Source organism: Scyliorhinus canicula, chromosome 18, assembly GCF_902713615.1.
Source record: "Scyliorhinus canicula chromosome 18, sScyCan1.1, whole genome shotgun sequence".
Lineage (NCBI taxonomy): Eukaryota > Metazoa > Chordata > Chondrichthyes > Carcharhiniformes > Scyliorhinidae > Scyliorhinus > Scyliorhinus canicula.
This window is the reverse complement of record NC_052163.1, coordinates 74,507,818-74,520,779: the sequence shown is the minus strand read 5'-3', so window position 1 is coordinate 74,520,779 and position 12,962 is coordinate 74,507,818. Positions and strand designations below refer to the sequence as shown.

At 49.1% G+C, this 12,962-nt stretch overlaps 1 protein-coding gene across 1 annotated transcript in view; it reads right to left on the bottom strand.

The window, feature by feature from the left end:
- Window positions 1-12,238, bottom strand: part of LOC119953006 (scaffold attachment factor B1-like) — a 77,062-nt gene extending 64,824 nt beyond the window's left edge. The window contains exons 1-2 of the mRNA XM_038776762.1: window positions 12,023-12,238; window positions 5,830-5,917 (exon numbers count right to left, since the gene is read on the bottom strand). Of these exons, the coding sequence (XP_038632690.1) occupies window positions 5,830-5,917; window positions 12,023-12,154 (220 nt within the window). The 5' untranslated portion in view covers window positions 12,155-12,238. The remainder of the gene's footprint in view (window positions 1-5,829; window positions 5,918-12,022) is intronic.
- Window positions 12,239-12,962: the final 724 nt, after the last annotated feature.

The following is a 12,962-nucleotide window of genomic DNA, read 5'->3' as shown; positions in this document are numbered from 1 at the left end:
GGTATGTGATGAACGTAGGAACTTCAGATATATTGTATTGTATGTATTTGTGCAGTAAGGATTAAAAGCCTGGGATAGTATGTGGCTGCTGCAGTCATGTTTTTTAAAATTCCGTTTGAAAGAAAGCTAGGCCTTTTGGAGCCAGAGGTGGGCAATTAAAGCATCGTAAACGTTTGGGCGGATGGACTTTTATTTATATTAAGAGGATTCCCTGGGGAGTAGATAATTAGAGACATTGTGCTCAGCTGAGTAAGATGATGTAGTCAATGGGAGGAGCCAGTGACTGAAGCAGTCAGGTATTGAAGTTTACAATTAGTTTTTGGCTGGAAGGTGATCTGAGAAGGTTTCTGAAGAGTACAGACAGAGATTCTGCATTATTCTGACAGGGTATCAGATCACTTTCTTTCATGCAGTCTCAAAAGACCTCTCTTTCTCTTTACAGCAAGTATTCCCAAGTCTGCTAACTGTATTTAAAAGTGGATTCTGACTTGAGATGGTTTTGTTGTTTGAGTGGAAATAAAGATAGCAGTTAAGGGTTATTGCGTCACTGTATTGATTAGCATTGTTTAAGGAGAAATTGTAAGCTATTTTCTAGTGTTATGTTAACTATATTTTAATACTGTGTTAGTAATAAAATTTGTTTTAACATACCATATCCCTAAAATCACTCCCAGAGAGAGGTATCCTTTCCTCAGTCTTAGAAAATTTAAATAAAATATTAGAGTTTTGGTCCAGTCTCCTAGCCACTGTTGGAGCCTAGTCCTGGATCGTTATAGGTAAGTATTTCTTCTTTTTTCTTCTGGGGTTTTAACAACAGGACCAGTCCCAGTCATTCCCAGCTCTCCAGTAGAGGTTCACTTCTTTCATTCATGCCAGGTGAAACTTCCAGTGTCCTTTGACAATCATTCCACCCGTTTGAGCTTTCTGCATCCAATCATCAGAAGCACTTTGGCGACTCCTCATTTCTTAAATTATCAAGAGCCCCTTCTGTTCTGTTTTGATTTCTTTTAAACAGAAACTGAGCTCTAACAAGCATCCAGCTTTGTTGTTAACACAAAAACAGTTCACCTGTTTCCCCACCTGTTTCGGAGTCTTAAACAGGAACTGTCCCTTTTCTGAGACTGCAGAACGGTGTGAAAGCTGCCACCCGTCCCTTGCAATGGCTTTTGTTCAAGCTCCTTTCTCCATGGAACTTGGATCACATGGGCATGTCTCGAAGCTGAGGTGCTTATACAGAAATCTCAAAACACAATCATCTTACGATGTTCGGCATTCACAATAGCCTATATCCCTACAAAGTACCTATCAGTTTCCTTTTGAAAGTTACTACCGAATTTGCTTCCATCATCTTTTCAAGCTAGGCGTAATTTGCTGAAAGGTTCCCCGTTTCCATGCAGAAATGTCACCAATTATCTTAAATCTGTGTCCGTTGGTTACCGATCCCAACAGAGGTGTCTTGACCCATCTATCAAAATCCCTCATCAGATTGTTGGCTAATAATGATTCTGTGGGTTAGACCAATGTCCTTAAACTTTGGAGAGTCGGGCTAACTGTTTAGTAGGAAGCTTCTTGTTCACTGACATAAAAGTCTCCAGCTAAATATTTTGGGTCAGTGACCTGGTTACTGTGGATTATCACAGATGCTATCTGTGGATTAGACAGATGCTATCTCTCTGCCCCTACAATCAACTCTCGAACTTCCCGACAACAAGGCACCTACGTCAGACTGCTGTTCATAGATTACAGCTTCGCCTTCAACGCCATTATCCCAACAAGACTAATAACCAAACTCAACAATCTTGGACTTGAACCCTCCCTGTGCAGATGGAGCCTTGACTTCCTCACCAACAGGCCGCAATCTGTCAGGATAGGTAACAACACTTCCTCCATTATACGAGCATGGGGAGAAGGCCAGCAGAATGCTTGCACAACAACCAAGAAAGATAGAAGCGGCTAGGGAAATAGGAAAGGTAGTCGACAGGGAGCGAAACCTGGTGGGGGACCCGGTAGGACTGAACAAGGTGTTTAGGGACTTTTATAGCAAGCTGTACATCTCGGAACCCCTCACGGGACTGGAGGGGATGAGGTGCTTTTTGGACGGACTGACCTTCCCAAGAGTAGGTAGGGGGTTGGTAGACGGGCTGGGAGCCCCTATCAGGACCAGAGAAATACTGGGGGGCCTGAAGGTCATGCAGTCCGGGTAAAGCCCCAGGGCCGGACAGATACCCGGTGGAGTTTTATAAAAAGTTCTCCGAAATAGTGGGGTCGGTGCTGGTCAGGGTGTTCAACAAGGCAAGAGACAGAGGGGTCTTACCCCCGACTATGTCGCAGGCCACTATCTCGCTTATACTGAAGCAGGATAAAGACTCAGAGGCATGTGGGTCCTATAGGCCGATCTCTTTGATGAACATAGACGCTAAGTTACTGACCAAGATCTTGGCGTCTAGAATTGAGGATTGTGTACCGGCCGTGATTGTGGAGGACCAAACCGGGTTCCTAAAGGGCAGGCAACAGGTGACCAATCTAAGGAGGCTGCTCAATGTGATTATGATGCCTCCGGAGAGCAGCGAGGCAGAGATAGTGGTAGCAATGGATGCCGAAAAGGCTTTCGACCGGGTTGAGTGGGACTATTTATGGGAGGTGCTGGGACGTTTTGGGTTCGGGGTGGGATTCGTTGATTGAGTTAGGCTGCTATATCAGGCCCCAGAGGCTAGTGTGAGGACGAACAGGACGACATCTGACTACTTCAGACTGCACCGTGGGACTAGACAGGGATGCCTCCTCTACCCGCTGCTGTTCGCGCCGGCTATAAAGCTGCTGGCAATTGCTCCGAGAGCTTCAAGGGACTGGAAAGGGCTGGCCTGCTGAGGGGGGGGGGGTTGAACATAAAGTCTTGTTATACGAGGATGACCTGCTGTTATATGTGTTAGACCCAATGGCAGGGATGGACGGAATCATGGAAACCCTGAGGGAATTTGGTCGGTTCTCAGAATATAAATTGAACATGGCAAAGAGCGAGATGTGGGTAGTGCAGGCGGGAGGTTAGGAGAGTAGGCTGAGGGGGCTGCCGTTCAGGCTGGTCGGGGAAAGCTTCAGATATTTAGGGATACAAGTAGCGCGAGACTGGGGTAAGTTGCATAAGCTAAACTTGTCCCAGTTGGTGGAGCAAGTGAGGGACGGGTTCCGGAGATGGGATGCGCTCCCGCTATCATTGGCGGGGAGAGTGCAAACGGTGAAGATGACGATTCTCCCGAGATTCTTGTTCATATTTCAGTGTCTCCCCATTTTCATTCCGCAGTCCTTCTTTAAGAGGCTAGATAAAATTATCCTGGAATTTGTTTGGGTGGGAAAGTCCCCACGGGTGAGGAAGGTGATGCTCGAGAGGAACCGAGGGGATGGGGGACTGGCGTTGCCGAACTTTAGCAACTACTACTGGGCAGCTAACATAGCCATGGTAAGGAAATGGATGGTGGGTACGGGGTCACTTTGGGAGCGGATGGACGCTGCTTCATGCAGGGGCACCGGTTTGGCAGCCTTGGTTACGGCGCTTCTGCCGCTCCCGCCGGCACGATACTCCACCAGCCCTATAGTGGTGGTGGCTCTATGGATCTGGGGCCAGTGGAGGAGGCATATAGGGGAAGCGAGAGCACGGTTTGGTCCCCAATCTGCAGTAACCACCGATTTGCCCAGGGAATATGGACGGTGGGTTCCAACTATGGCGGAGGGCAGGGATTGCGAGGATGGGCGATCTGTTCCTGGAATGAGCATGAGGGTGTTGGAGGAGAAGTACGGGCTGGCGAGAGGGAATGATTTCAGGTACTTGCAGGTGCGGGATTTCGTACGCAGATTCGTACCATCCTTCCCACACCTCCCACCAAGGGGGATCCAGGACAGGGTAGTTTCCAGAGGAGAGGTGGGAGAGTCTCCGACATTTATAAAGAACTAATGGGAGCAGAGGAGGCGCAGACCGAAGAACTGAAGCTTAAGTGGGAGGAGGAGCTCGGGGGGGAAGATAGTGGACGGCATATGGGCAGACGCTTTGAGTAGAGTAAACACGACTGCAACATGCACCAGGCTCAGTCTGATCCAGTTCAAGGTTGTACATCGGGCCCCATGACGGTGGCCCAGATGAGCACATTCTTTGGGCTGGAGGACAAACGTGCTAGATGTGCCGGAGGACCAACGAACCATGTACACATGTTCTGGGCGTGTCCTAAACGAATGGGGTACTGGCAGGGGTTCGCGAACGCCATGTCCCGACTATTGAAAACTAGGGTACCAATGAGTCCTGAGGTGGCAATTTTTGGGGTTTCAGAGGACCCGGGAGTTCAGGAGGTGAAAGAGGCCGACGTCTTGGCCTTTGCTTCCCTGGGTAGCCCGGCGACGAATACTGTTGGCATAGAGGGACTCAAAGCCCCCGAAGTCTGAAATAAGGATGTGTGCTCAGTCCTCTACTGTACTCCCTATACAAACACGACTGTGTGGCAAGATTCAACTCCAATTCAATCTAGAAGTTTGCAGATGGTACGACTGTGGTGGGTCGTATCTCAAACAATGACGAATCAGACTACAGAAGGGAGATAGATCACTTGGTTGCATGGTGTACTGAAAACAACCTGTCTCCAAATGCTGGAAAGACCAGGGAACTAATTATCGGCTTCAGGAAGCGTAGCACGACAACCCCCGCCCGGAAGCATAGCACGACACCCCCCCCGCCAGTCTACATCAATGGCTCCGAAGTAGAGATGGTCGACAGCTTTAAGTTCCTGGGGGTCACCATCACAAACAGTCTGTCCTGGTCCACTCACGTTGATGCAACAGTCAAGAAAGCCCAACAATGTCTCTACTTCCTACGGAAACTAAAGAAATTCGACATGTCTGCATCGACTCTCACAAAGTTCTACAGATGTGCCATGGACAGCATCCTATCCTGCTGCATTACAGCTTGGTATGGCAACTGCTCGGCCCAAGATCGCAAGAAACTACAGAGTGTGGTGAACTCAGCCCAAAGCATCACACAAGCTTGCCACCCTTCCATTAATTCTGTCTACACCTCCCGCTGCCTCAGGAAGGCAGACAGCATTGTCAGAGACCCCTCACACCCAGGCTTTGCTCTCTTCCAGACCCTTCCAGATACAGAAGTCTGAAGACCCGCACATCCAGACACAGCAACAGCTTCTTCCCCAGTTACTAGAGCCCTCAACGATGCTCCCTTGGACTGATCTGTTCCCTGTAAGAACACTATTCACGACACCCTATGCTGCTCTTGTTTACCCTTGAGCCGCACTGTAACCAATCACTATTTGTTGATGCACCACTGTCAATGTACTCTGTCGATTATTCTTTTGTCTACTCTGTACGTACTGTGTGCGTTCCCTTGGCCGCAGAAAATACTTTTCACTGTAGAACATAGAAAATACAGCACAGAACAGGCCCACGATGTTGTGCCGAACTTTTGTACTAGATTAAGAACAAATCAATCTACACCCCAGCATTCTATCGTAATCCATGTACCTATTCAATAGCCTAACTGTACTTCAGTACATGTGACAATAAAGATCAATCAAACAATCAATTAACAAGACACCGCAACCACTCAGCCAATCTCAGGCAGCATTCTCAGAAGTCTGAAGCTGAAGCAATGTCACCAGAGTTTTGGTCTACATATAACCCATATTAAACTTGAATCGAGCACCTGATTTCCAGTTTAATTTCAACTTTGTAACTGCCAGCATGGAAATGTCTCATATTTACCAACATCCAGAAAATTACACCAATACAGAAAATTAAACAACTTCATCATTTTCAGAAAGTTACTTAATTTCCTACCTTTGCCCATCTCCTCTGGTATTTTATTGACAGGAGTTTCTGGAGTGTCTGAAATTTCATTAGGATTTCCTCTTGCCTCTTCCTTTGTCTGTTGACAGCAATTAACATTGTGTGAGTCAAGTTACTAGAAACAAAAATGAGCAGATCCAAGTGGTCCATTTGCTCATTGCTAATTCAACAGACTAGGAATGTCCAGTATAACTCCAGTGATATTCTTCGATCATACAGTACACTACACAAAAGCAGGTGGCCAACTAAGTCGGTTTCTGTAATGAAGAGGTTGTCTTATGAGGAAAGATTGAGTAGGCAGAGGGATCTGGTCAGGTCCACAGGTCACAGTAGCAACGCAGGTGAAGAAGGTAGTCAAGAAAGAATACTTAAACAACTTCATCATTTCAGCATGCTTGCTTTCAGAAGCCGGAGCATTGAGCATAAAAATTGGCAAGTCACGCTGCAACTGTACAGAACCTTAGTTAGGCCACGCTTGGAATATAGTGTTCAATTCTGGTCACCACAGTACCAGAGGGATGTGGAGACTTTGGAGAGGGTATAAAAGAGGTTTACCAGGGTTATTTTAAAATTAATTTACAGAATGTGGGCGTTGTTGGTTAGGCCAGCATTTATTGCCCATCCCTAGTTGCTCTTCAGAGGGTGGTGGTAAGTTGCCTTCTTGAACCACTGCAGTCCTCGAAGTGTAGATACACCCACTGTGCTGTTAGGGAGGGAGTTCCAGGTTTTGCCCCAGTGACAGTTAAGGAACGCCGATATATTTTTAAGTCAGAGTGGTGAGTGACTTGGAGAGAAACCTCCAGGTGGTCGCGTTCCCAGGTATCTGCTGTTCTTGTCCTTCTAGGTGGTGGTGGTATGGGTTTGCAAGGTGCGGTCTTAGGTACCTTGGTGAGTACTGCAGTGCATCCTGTAGGTGGTACACACGGCTACCACAGTTCATTGGTGGTGGAGGGTTTGAATGTTTGTGGAAGGAGCATCAAGCGGGCTGCTTGGTCTGGATGGGGTAGAGCTTCAGGAATGTTATTGGAGCTGCACTCATCCAGGCAAGTGGAGAGTGTTCCATTAGATTCCTGACTTGTGCCTTGTAGATGATGGAAAGGCTTTGGGTGGGGTCAGGAGGTGAGTTACTTGCTGTAGGATTCCTATGCTTTGACCTGCTAGTCCAGTTCAGTTTCTGATCAATGGTAACCCCCATGATGTTGATTGTGGAGGATTCAGCGATGGTAATGCTATTGAAAGATTTGGGGGCGATGGTTAGATCCACTCTTGTAGAAGATGGTCATTGACTGGCACTTATGTGGCATGAATGTAATTTGCCACTTGTCAGCCCAAGCCTAAATATTGTCCAGGTCTTGCTGCATTTGGACATGGACCATTTCCTTTTCTGAGGAGTCGCGAATGGTGCTGAAAATTGTGCAGTCGTCTGCAAACATCTCCATATCTAACCTTATGATGGAAGGGAGGTAGACGGCACGGTGGTACAGTGGTTAGCACTGCTGCCTGCGGCGCTGAGGACCTGGGTTTGATCCCGGCTCTGGGTCACTGTCCGTGTGGAGTTTGTATATTCTACTTGTGTCTGCGTGTGCGTCACCCACAACCCAAAGATGTGCATCGTAGGTGGACTGGCCACACTAAATTGCCCGTTAATTGGAAGAAAAAAATCAGGTACTCAAAATTTATATTAAAAATAAATGATGGGAGGTCAATGATGAAACAGCAGAAGGTGGTTGGGCCGAGGACACTACTCTGAGGAAATCCTGCAGTGTTGTCCTGGAGCTTAGATGATTGAACTCCAGCCACAACCATTTTCCTTTGTGCAGGTATGACTCCAGCCAATGGGGAGTATTCCCATTGACTCCAGTTTAGCTAGGGTTCCTTGATGCCTTACTCAGTCAAATGCTGCCTTGATGGCAACGGTAGTCACTCTCACCTCTGGCATTCAGCTCTTTTGTCCATGTTTGAACCAAGGCTGTACTGAGATCAGGAGCTGAGTGACCCTGGCGGAACCCAGACTGAGCGTCCTTGAGCAGGTTATTGCTGAGTAAGAGCTGCTTGATAGCACTGTTAATGACTCCTTCCATCACTTTGCTGATGATGGAGAGTAAACTGATAGGGCGGTGATTGGCTGGGTTGCATTTGTTCCGTTTCATCTGTACAGGTCACACCGTGGCAATTTTCTGCATTGCCGGATAGATGCCAGTGCTGCATCTGTACTGAACAGCTTGGCTAGGGGTGTGGCAAGTTCTGGAGCACAAGTTTTCAGTAATATTGCTGGAATACTGTCAGGGCCCATAGCCGTGGCAGTATCCAGTGCCTTCAGCCGTTGCTTGATATTACATGGAGTGAATCATATTGGTTGAAGACTGACATCTGTGATGCTGGGAACCTCCAGAGGAGACCGAGAGGTGATGTATTTTGGTAGGAAGAACATGGAGAGACAAAAAATAAGGGGTAAAATTCTTAAAGGGGTTGCAGGAGCAGAGGGGCCTGGGTGTATTATGTGCATAGATCAATGTGCATAGATCATTGAAGGTGTCAGGAGGTGGAGAGCAGTTAATAAAGCATATAGTATTCTGGGCTTTATTAATAAGGATATAGAATACAAGAGCAAGGAAGTTTTCCTGAATTTATACATGACACTAGTTAGACATCAGATGGAATATTGTGTACAGTTCTGGGCACCACACTATAGGAAGAATGTGAATGCATGAGAGAGAGTGCAGAGGAGGTTTACAAGAATGTTTCCAGGGATAAAAAACTTCTGTTATGAAGATAGATTGGAGAGGTTGGGGCTATTCGCCTTGGAGAGAAGGCAGGGAAGTGGAGATTTGAATGCACTGACTGAAAGTGTGATGGAGGTATGTTCAATCGAGGCATTCAAGTGGGCATTAGATGATTACTTGAATAGAAGCAGCATGGTAGCACAAGTGGATAGCACTGTGGCTTCACAGCCCCAGGGTCCCAGGTTCGAACCCCGCTGGGTTGCTGTGCGGAGTCTGTACGTTCTCCCTGTGTCTACGTGGGTTTCATCCGGGTGCTCCGGTTTCCTCCCACAGTCCAAAGACGGCAGGTTAGGTGGATTGGCCATGATAAATTGCCCTTAATGACCAAAAAGATGAGGGGTTATTGGTTACGGGGAAGTGAGGGCTTAAGTGGGTCGGTGTAGACTCGATGGGCCGAAAGGCCTCCTTCTGCACTGTGCAGGGGTACGGGTAAAGGCAAGGGAATGGCACCAAATCATGACGCTAGTTTAGAGAGCTGATGCAGGCATGATGCACCATAACAATTCTGTGATATTTAGCTCTCCTTAAGAGTTAGCAATGATGAATATGTCAGTTCAGAGTCGACTTGTAGCAACTCCCTCAGAGGGAATGAAAATTCATTAAGTGCTTTTCTTGATCTCAAAGCTTCACCAAGATGTTTCACAATTAATTACTTTTTGAGTGACATCATTCTTTTTTATAGGCAAAAGTGGCAGTCAATAAGTGCACAACATAGGGCAGCACGGTGGCCTAGTGGTTAGCACAACCGCCTCACGGCGCTGAGGTACCAGGTTCGATCCCGGCTCTGGGTCACTGTCCGTGTGGAGTTTGCACGTTCTCCCCGTGTCTGCGTGGGTTTCGCCCCCACAACCCAAAAATGTGCAGAGTAGGTGGATTGGCCACGCTAAATTGCCCCTTAATTGGAAAAAAAATAATTGGCTAATCTAAATTTATAAAAAAAAAAGGAAAAAAAAAAATAAGTGCACAACATGGTGCAGGATTGAACTTGAATAAGAAGTGAATTTGTTTTTTGGTGGTGCTGCTTGAGATTAAAGTTGGTCAGCGATCTGGATAAATTTTCATTCTTCAATGCCAATTAGGGCACAGGATCTTTTCTGCTACCATGGGGCATTGCTGTTACATTATAAATGTTTTATAAATACAAGCTGTTGGGTTTTGCTCCCAGACTGTTGAAATTCATGTTTGAAATATTTGAGTGAAAACAGAAATAAACCAATTTGCTTCCACTGATTAATCCAGCTGCCTATTTGGGGTTTACAATGAAGCTTCACATCTCGAGGGCCATCCTGAAACATATCTCCTACAATACTAGGTAATGGTAAAGTCACCATTGTCCCTGACGACAATAGGCTGCTTTCTCCTTTGAGGGGAGGGTACTGACTGGTGGTGATTTAACCTGACGATCACATTTATTATCTCAAGCGAAGAGCAAGGTTGAGAAGACGGGCCTTCATGAATAACAATGTGAAATACTATGAGTTTTACAAGCAGCCTTTTTGGCACGGTGGCACAGTGGGTTACCACTGCTGCCTCACAGCACCAGGGGCACTGATTGATTCTGGGTGCATGTATTGAGTTTGCATGTTCTCCTCATTTCTGCATGCACCAGTTTCCTTCCACAGACCAAAGAGGGCAGCACAGTGGTTAGCACTGTGGCTTCACAGCACCAGGATCCCGAGTTCGATTCCCGGCTGAGTCACGGTCTGTGCGGAGTCTGCACGTTCTCCCCGTGTCTGTGTGGGTTTCCTCCCACTAGTCCCGAAAGATATGCTGTTAGATAATTTTGACATTCTGAATTCTCCCTCTGTGTACCCGAAAAGGCGCCGGAATGTGACGGTTAGCTTTTCACAGTAACTCATTGCTGTAAGCCTACTTGTGACAATAAGGATTATTATTCTTATTATTAGATGTTCAAGTTAGGTGGATTGGCCAAGCTAAAATTGCCCTTTAGTGTCCAAATCTGTGCAGGCTAGGTGGACTTCAGGGGATAAGGTGGGGGAGTGGGGCCAGGGAGGTGTTCTTTCAGACGTGCAAGCTCCATGGGCCGAATGGCCTCCATCAGCACTGTTCAGATGTTATATTTCCAACACTGCAAAGCTTTACAGCCAATGTAAAATATTATTGATTATAAATAATTGATTAGGTGGATTGTCCATGCTAAATTGATTAGGTGGATTGGCCATGCTAAATTGCCCGTAGTGTCCTAAAAAAAGTAAGGTTAATGGGGGGGGTTGTTGGGTTAGGGGTATAGGGTGGATGCGTGGGTTTGGGTAGGGTGATCATGGCTCGGCACAACGTTGAGGGCCGAAGGGCCTGTTCTGTGCTGTACTGTTCTATGTTCTATGAAGTCTCATCTACAAAACAGTGATCCTATTAACATTGGTTAATTTGTTGAAGGCTTTGTACAGTGTCACCAATTTGCCTTCGGCAGCAAGGCATTAGACTAACATCAAGTTAACAATGAACCAAGTCAGCCATTGCAACCCACCCCTGGGTATTCTCCAGCCTTGCTAATCCATCACACCACACACCATAACATACCCGCCCCCTCAGCCGCCGCGTTCTCGTCGCCCCTCCCTCCCCCGGCCGCCGCGTGCTCGTCGCCCCTCCCTCCCCCGGCCGCCGCGTGCTCGTCGCCCCTCCCTCCCCCGGCCGCCGCGTGCTCGTCGCCCCTCCCTCCCCCGGCCGCCGCGTGCTCGTCGCCCCTCCCTCCCCCGGCCGCCGCGTGCTCGTCGCCCCTCCCTCCCCCGGCCGCCGCGTGCTCGTCGCCCCTCCCTCCCCCCGCCCCCGCGTGCTCGTCGCCCCTCCCTCCCCCGGCCGCCGCGTGCTCGTCGCCCCACCCTCCCCCGGCCGCCGCGTGCTCGTCGCCCCTCCCTCCCCCAGCCGCCGCGTGCTCGTCGCCCCTCCCTCCCCCAGCCGCCGCGTGCTCGTCGCCCCTCCCTCCCCCGGCCGCCGCGTGCTCGTCGCCCCTCCCTCCCCCAGCCGCCGCGTGTTCGTCGCCCCTCCCTCCCTCCCCCAGCCGCCGCGGGCTCGTGCTCGTCGTCCCTCCCTCCCCCGGCCGCCGCGTGCTCGTCGCCCCTCCCTCCCCCGGCCGCCGCGTGCTCGTCGCCCCTCCCTCCCCCAGCCGCCGCTCCCTCCCCCAGCCGCCGCGCGCGCTCCACGCTCCGCCCCCTCAGCCGCCGCGTGCTCCACGCCCCTCCACCCTCGGCCGCCGCGCGCTCCACGCCCCTCCCTCAATGGCAGCCACGCGCTCCACGCCCCGTCACGCCCCCTCAGCAACGCGCGTCCCAAACTGGGCTACCTCCCGCTCCACACAGTCATCAGTTCCGCCCAGCGTTGCCCCCACCCCCAATTTCGGGCCCTCCTTCCTCCCGCGCCCCCTTCCTTCCCTGGTCCTTCACCTGATGTAACCGCTCTGACAGATCACTATTATTGCCTTCCGCATTCACATTGGTTGTTTGCGCATCGCCTTTCAAGTCCACCGTGGTGAGCTCGGTGATTTTGTGCATGGCTGTCTCGCTCTCAGCCTCCATTACAACCGCTCGGCCTCACGCAACACCGGAACGGGAGACGCAACAAAATGGCTCCCTGGCACTTCCTAAGGTGCGCGTGAATCGGGTGTGAAATTCTTCATCGCGCATGTGCATGTTGGAGCGCTGTTGCGGACCTCCCACCGGACGGTGGCGCAGTGTCGCCCGCCAACAGTACCGCCCCCAAACACTGGTTACCCCCTTCTCTCGCTTAGGGCTGTCAGCTTTTTAAAAATCACTGTCGTGAGGCCATTTCAAGAAAAGTTCACCCTGAGATTCCCTGAGATGGTGAAAGGCGCTATTTAATTACAGGTTATTGCCTGGTGTTAGCAGTGAGGTAGAGACCAGGCGCAGTGCCAATGACAACAGAAACTTCGCTCCTTGGTCACCATTGCCAGCATTTCTGTTTTTTTAACAAGACGGTACAGAGCAGGTGTACAAAACCAGAAAATACTGGACAATCTCAGCCGGTCATCTGTGCAGACAAAAGGGAGCTAATGTTTAAAGTCTGGATGACTTTGTCAAAGCTTTGAAAGGAATTTGCTTTGATCAGAGCAGGTGTAGTTCTGAACTCTGGTTGAATAAATACATAGAGGATTCACCATATGAACTCCCAACTGTCCAATCTCCACACCCGTGCCATTGGCCTGGCCAACACGGCATACCGCCTTCCTACACTAATTGGAAAGTATAAAGATTTCATTATCAGAATCATAGAATTGTTACAGTTCAGAAAGGCGTTTAGGGTCATCATGTCTGCACGTGCTCTCCAAATGGCCATTATGACTTAGTGCTTTTCACATACCCTTGC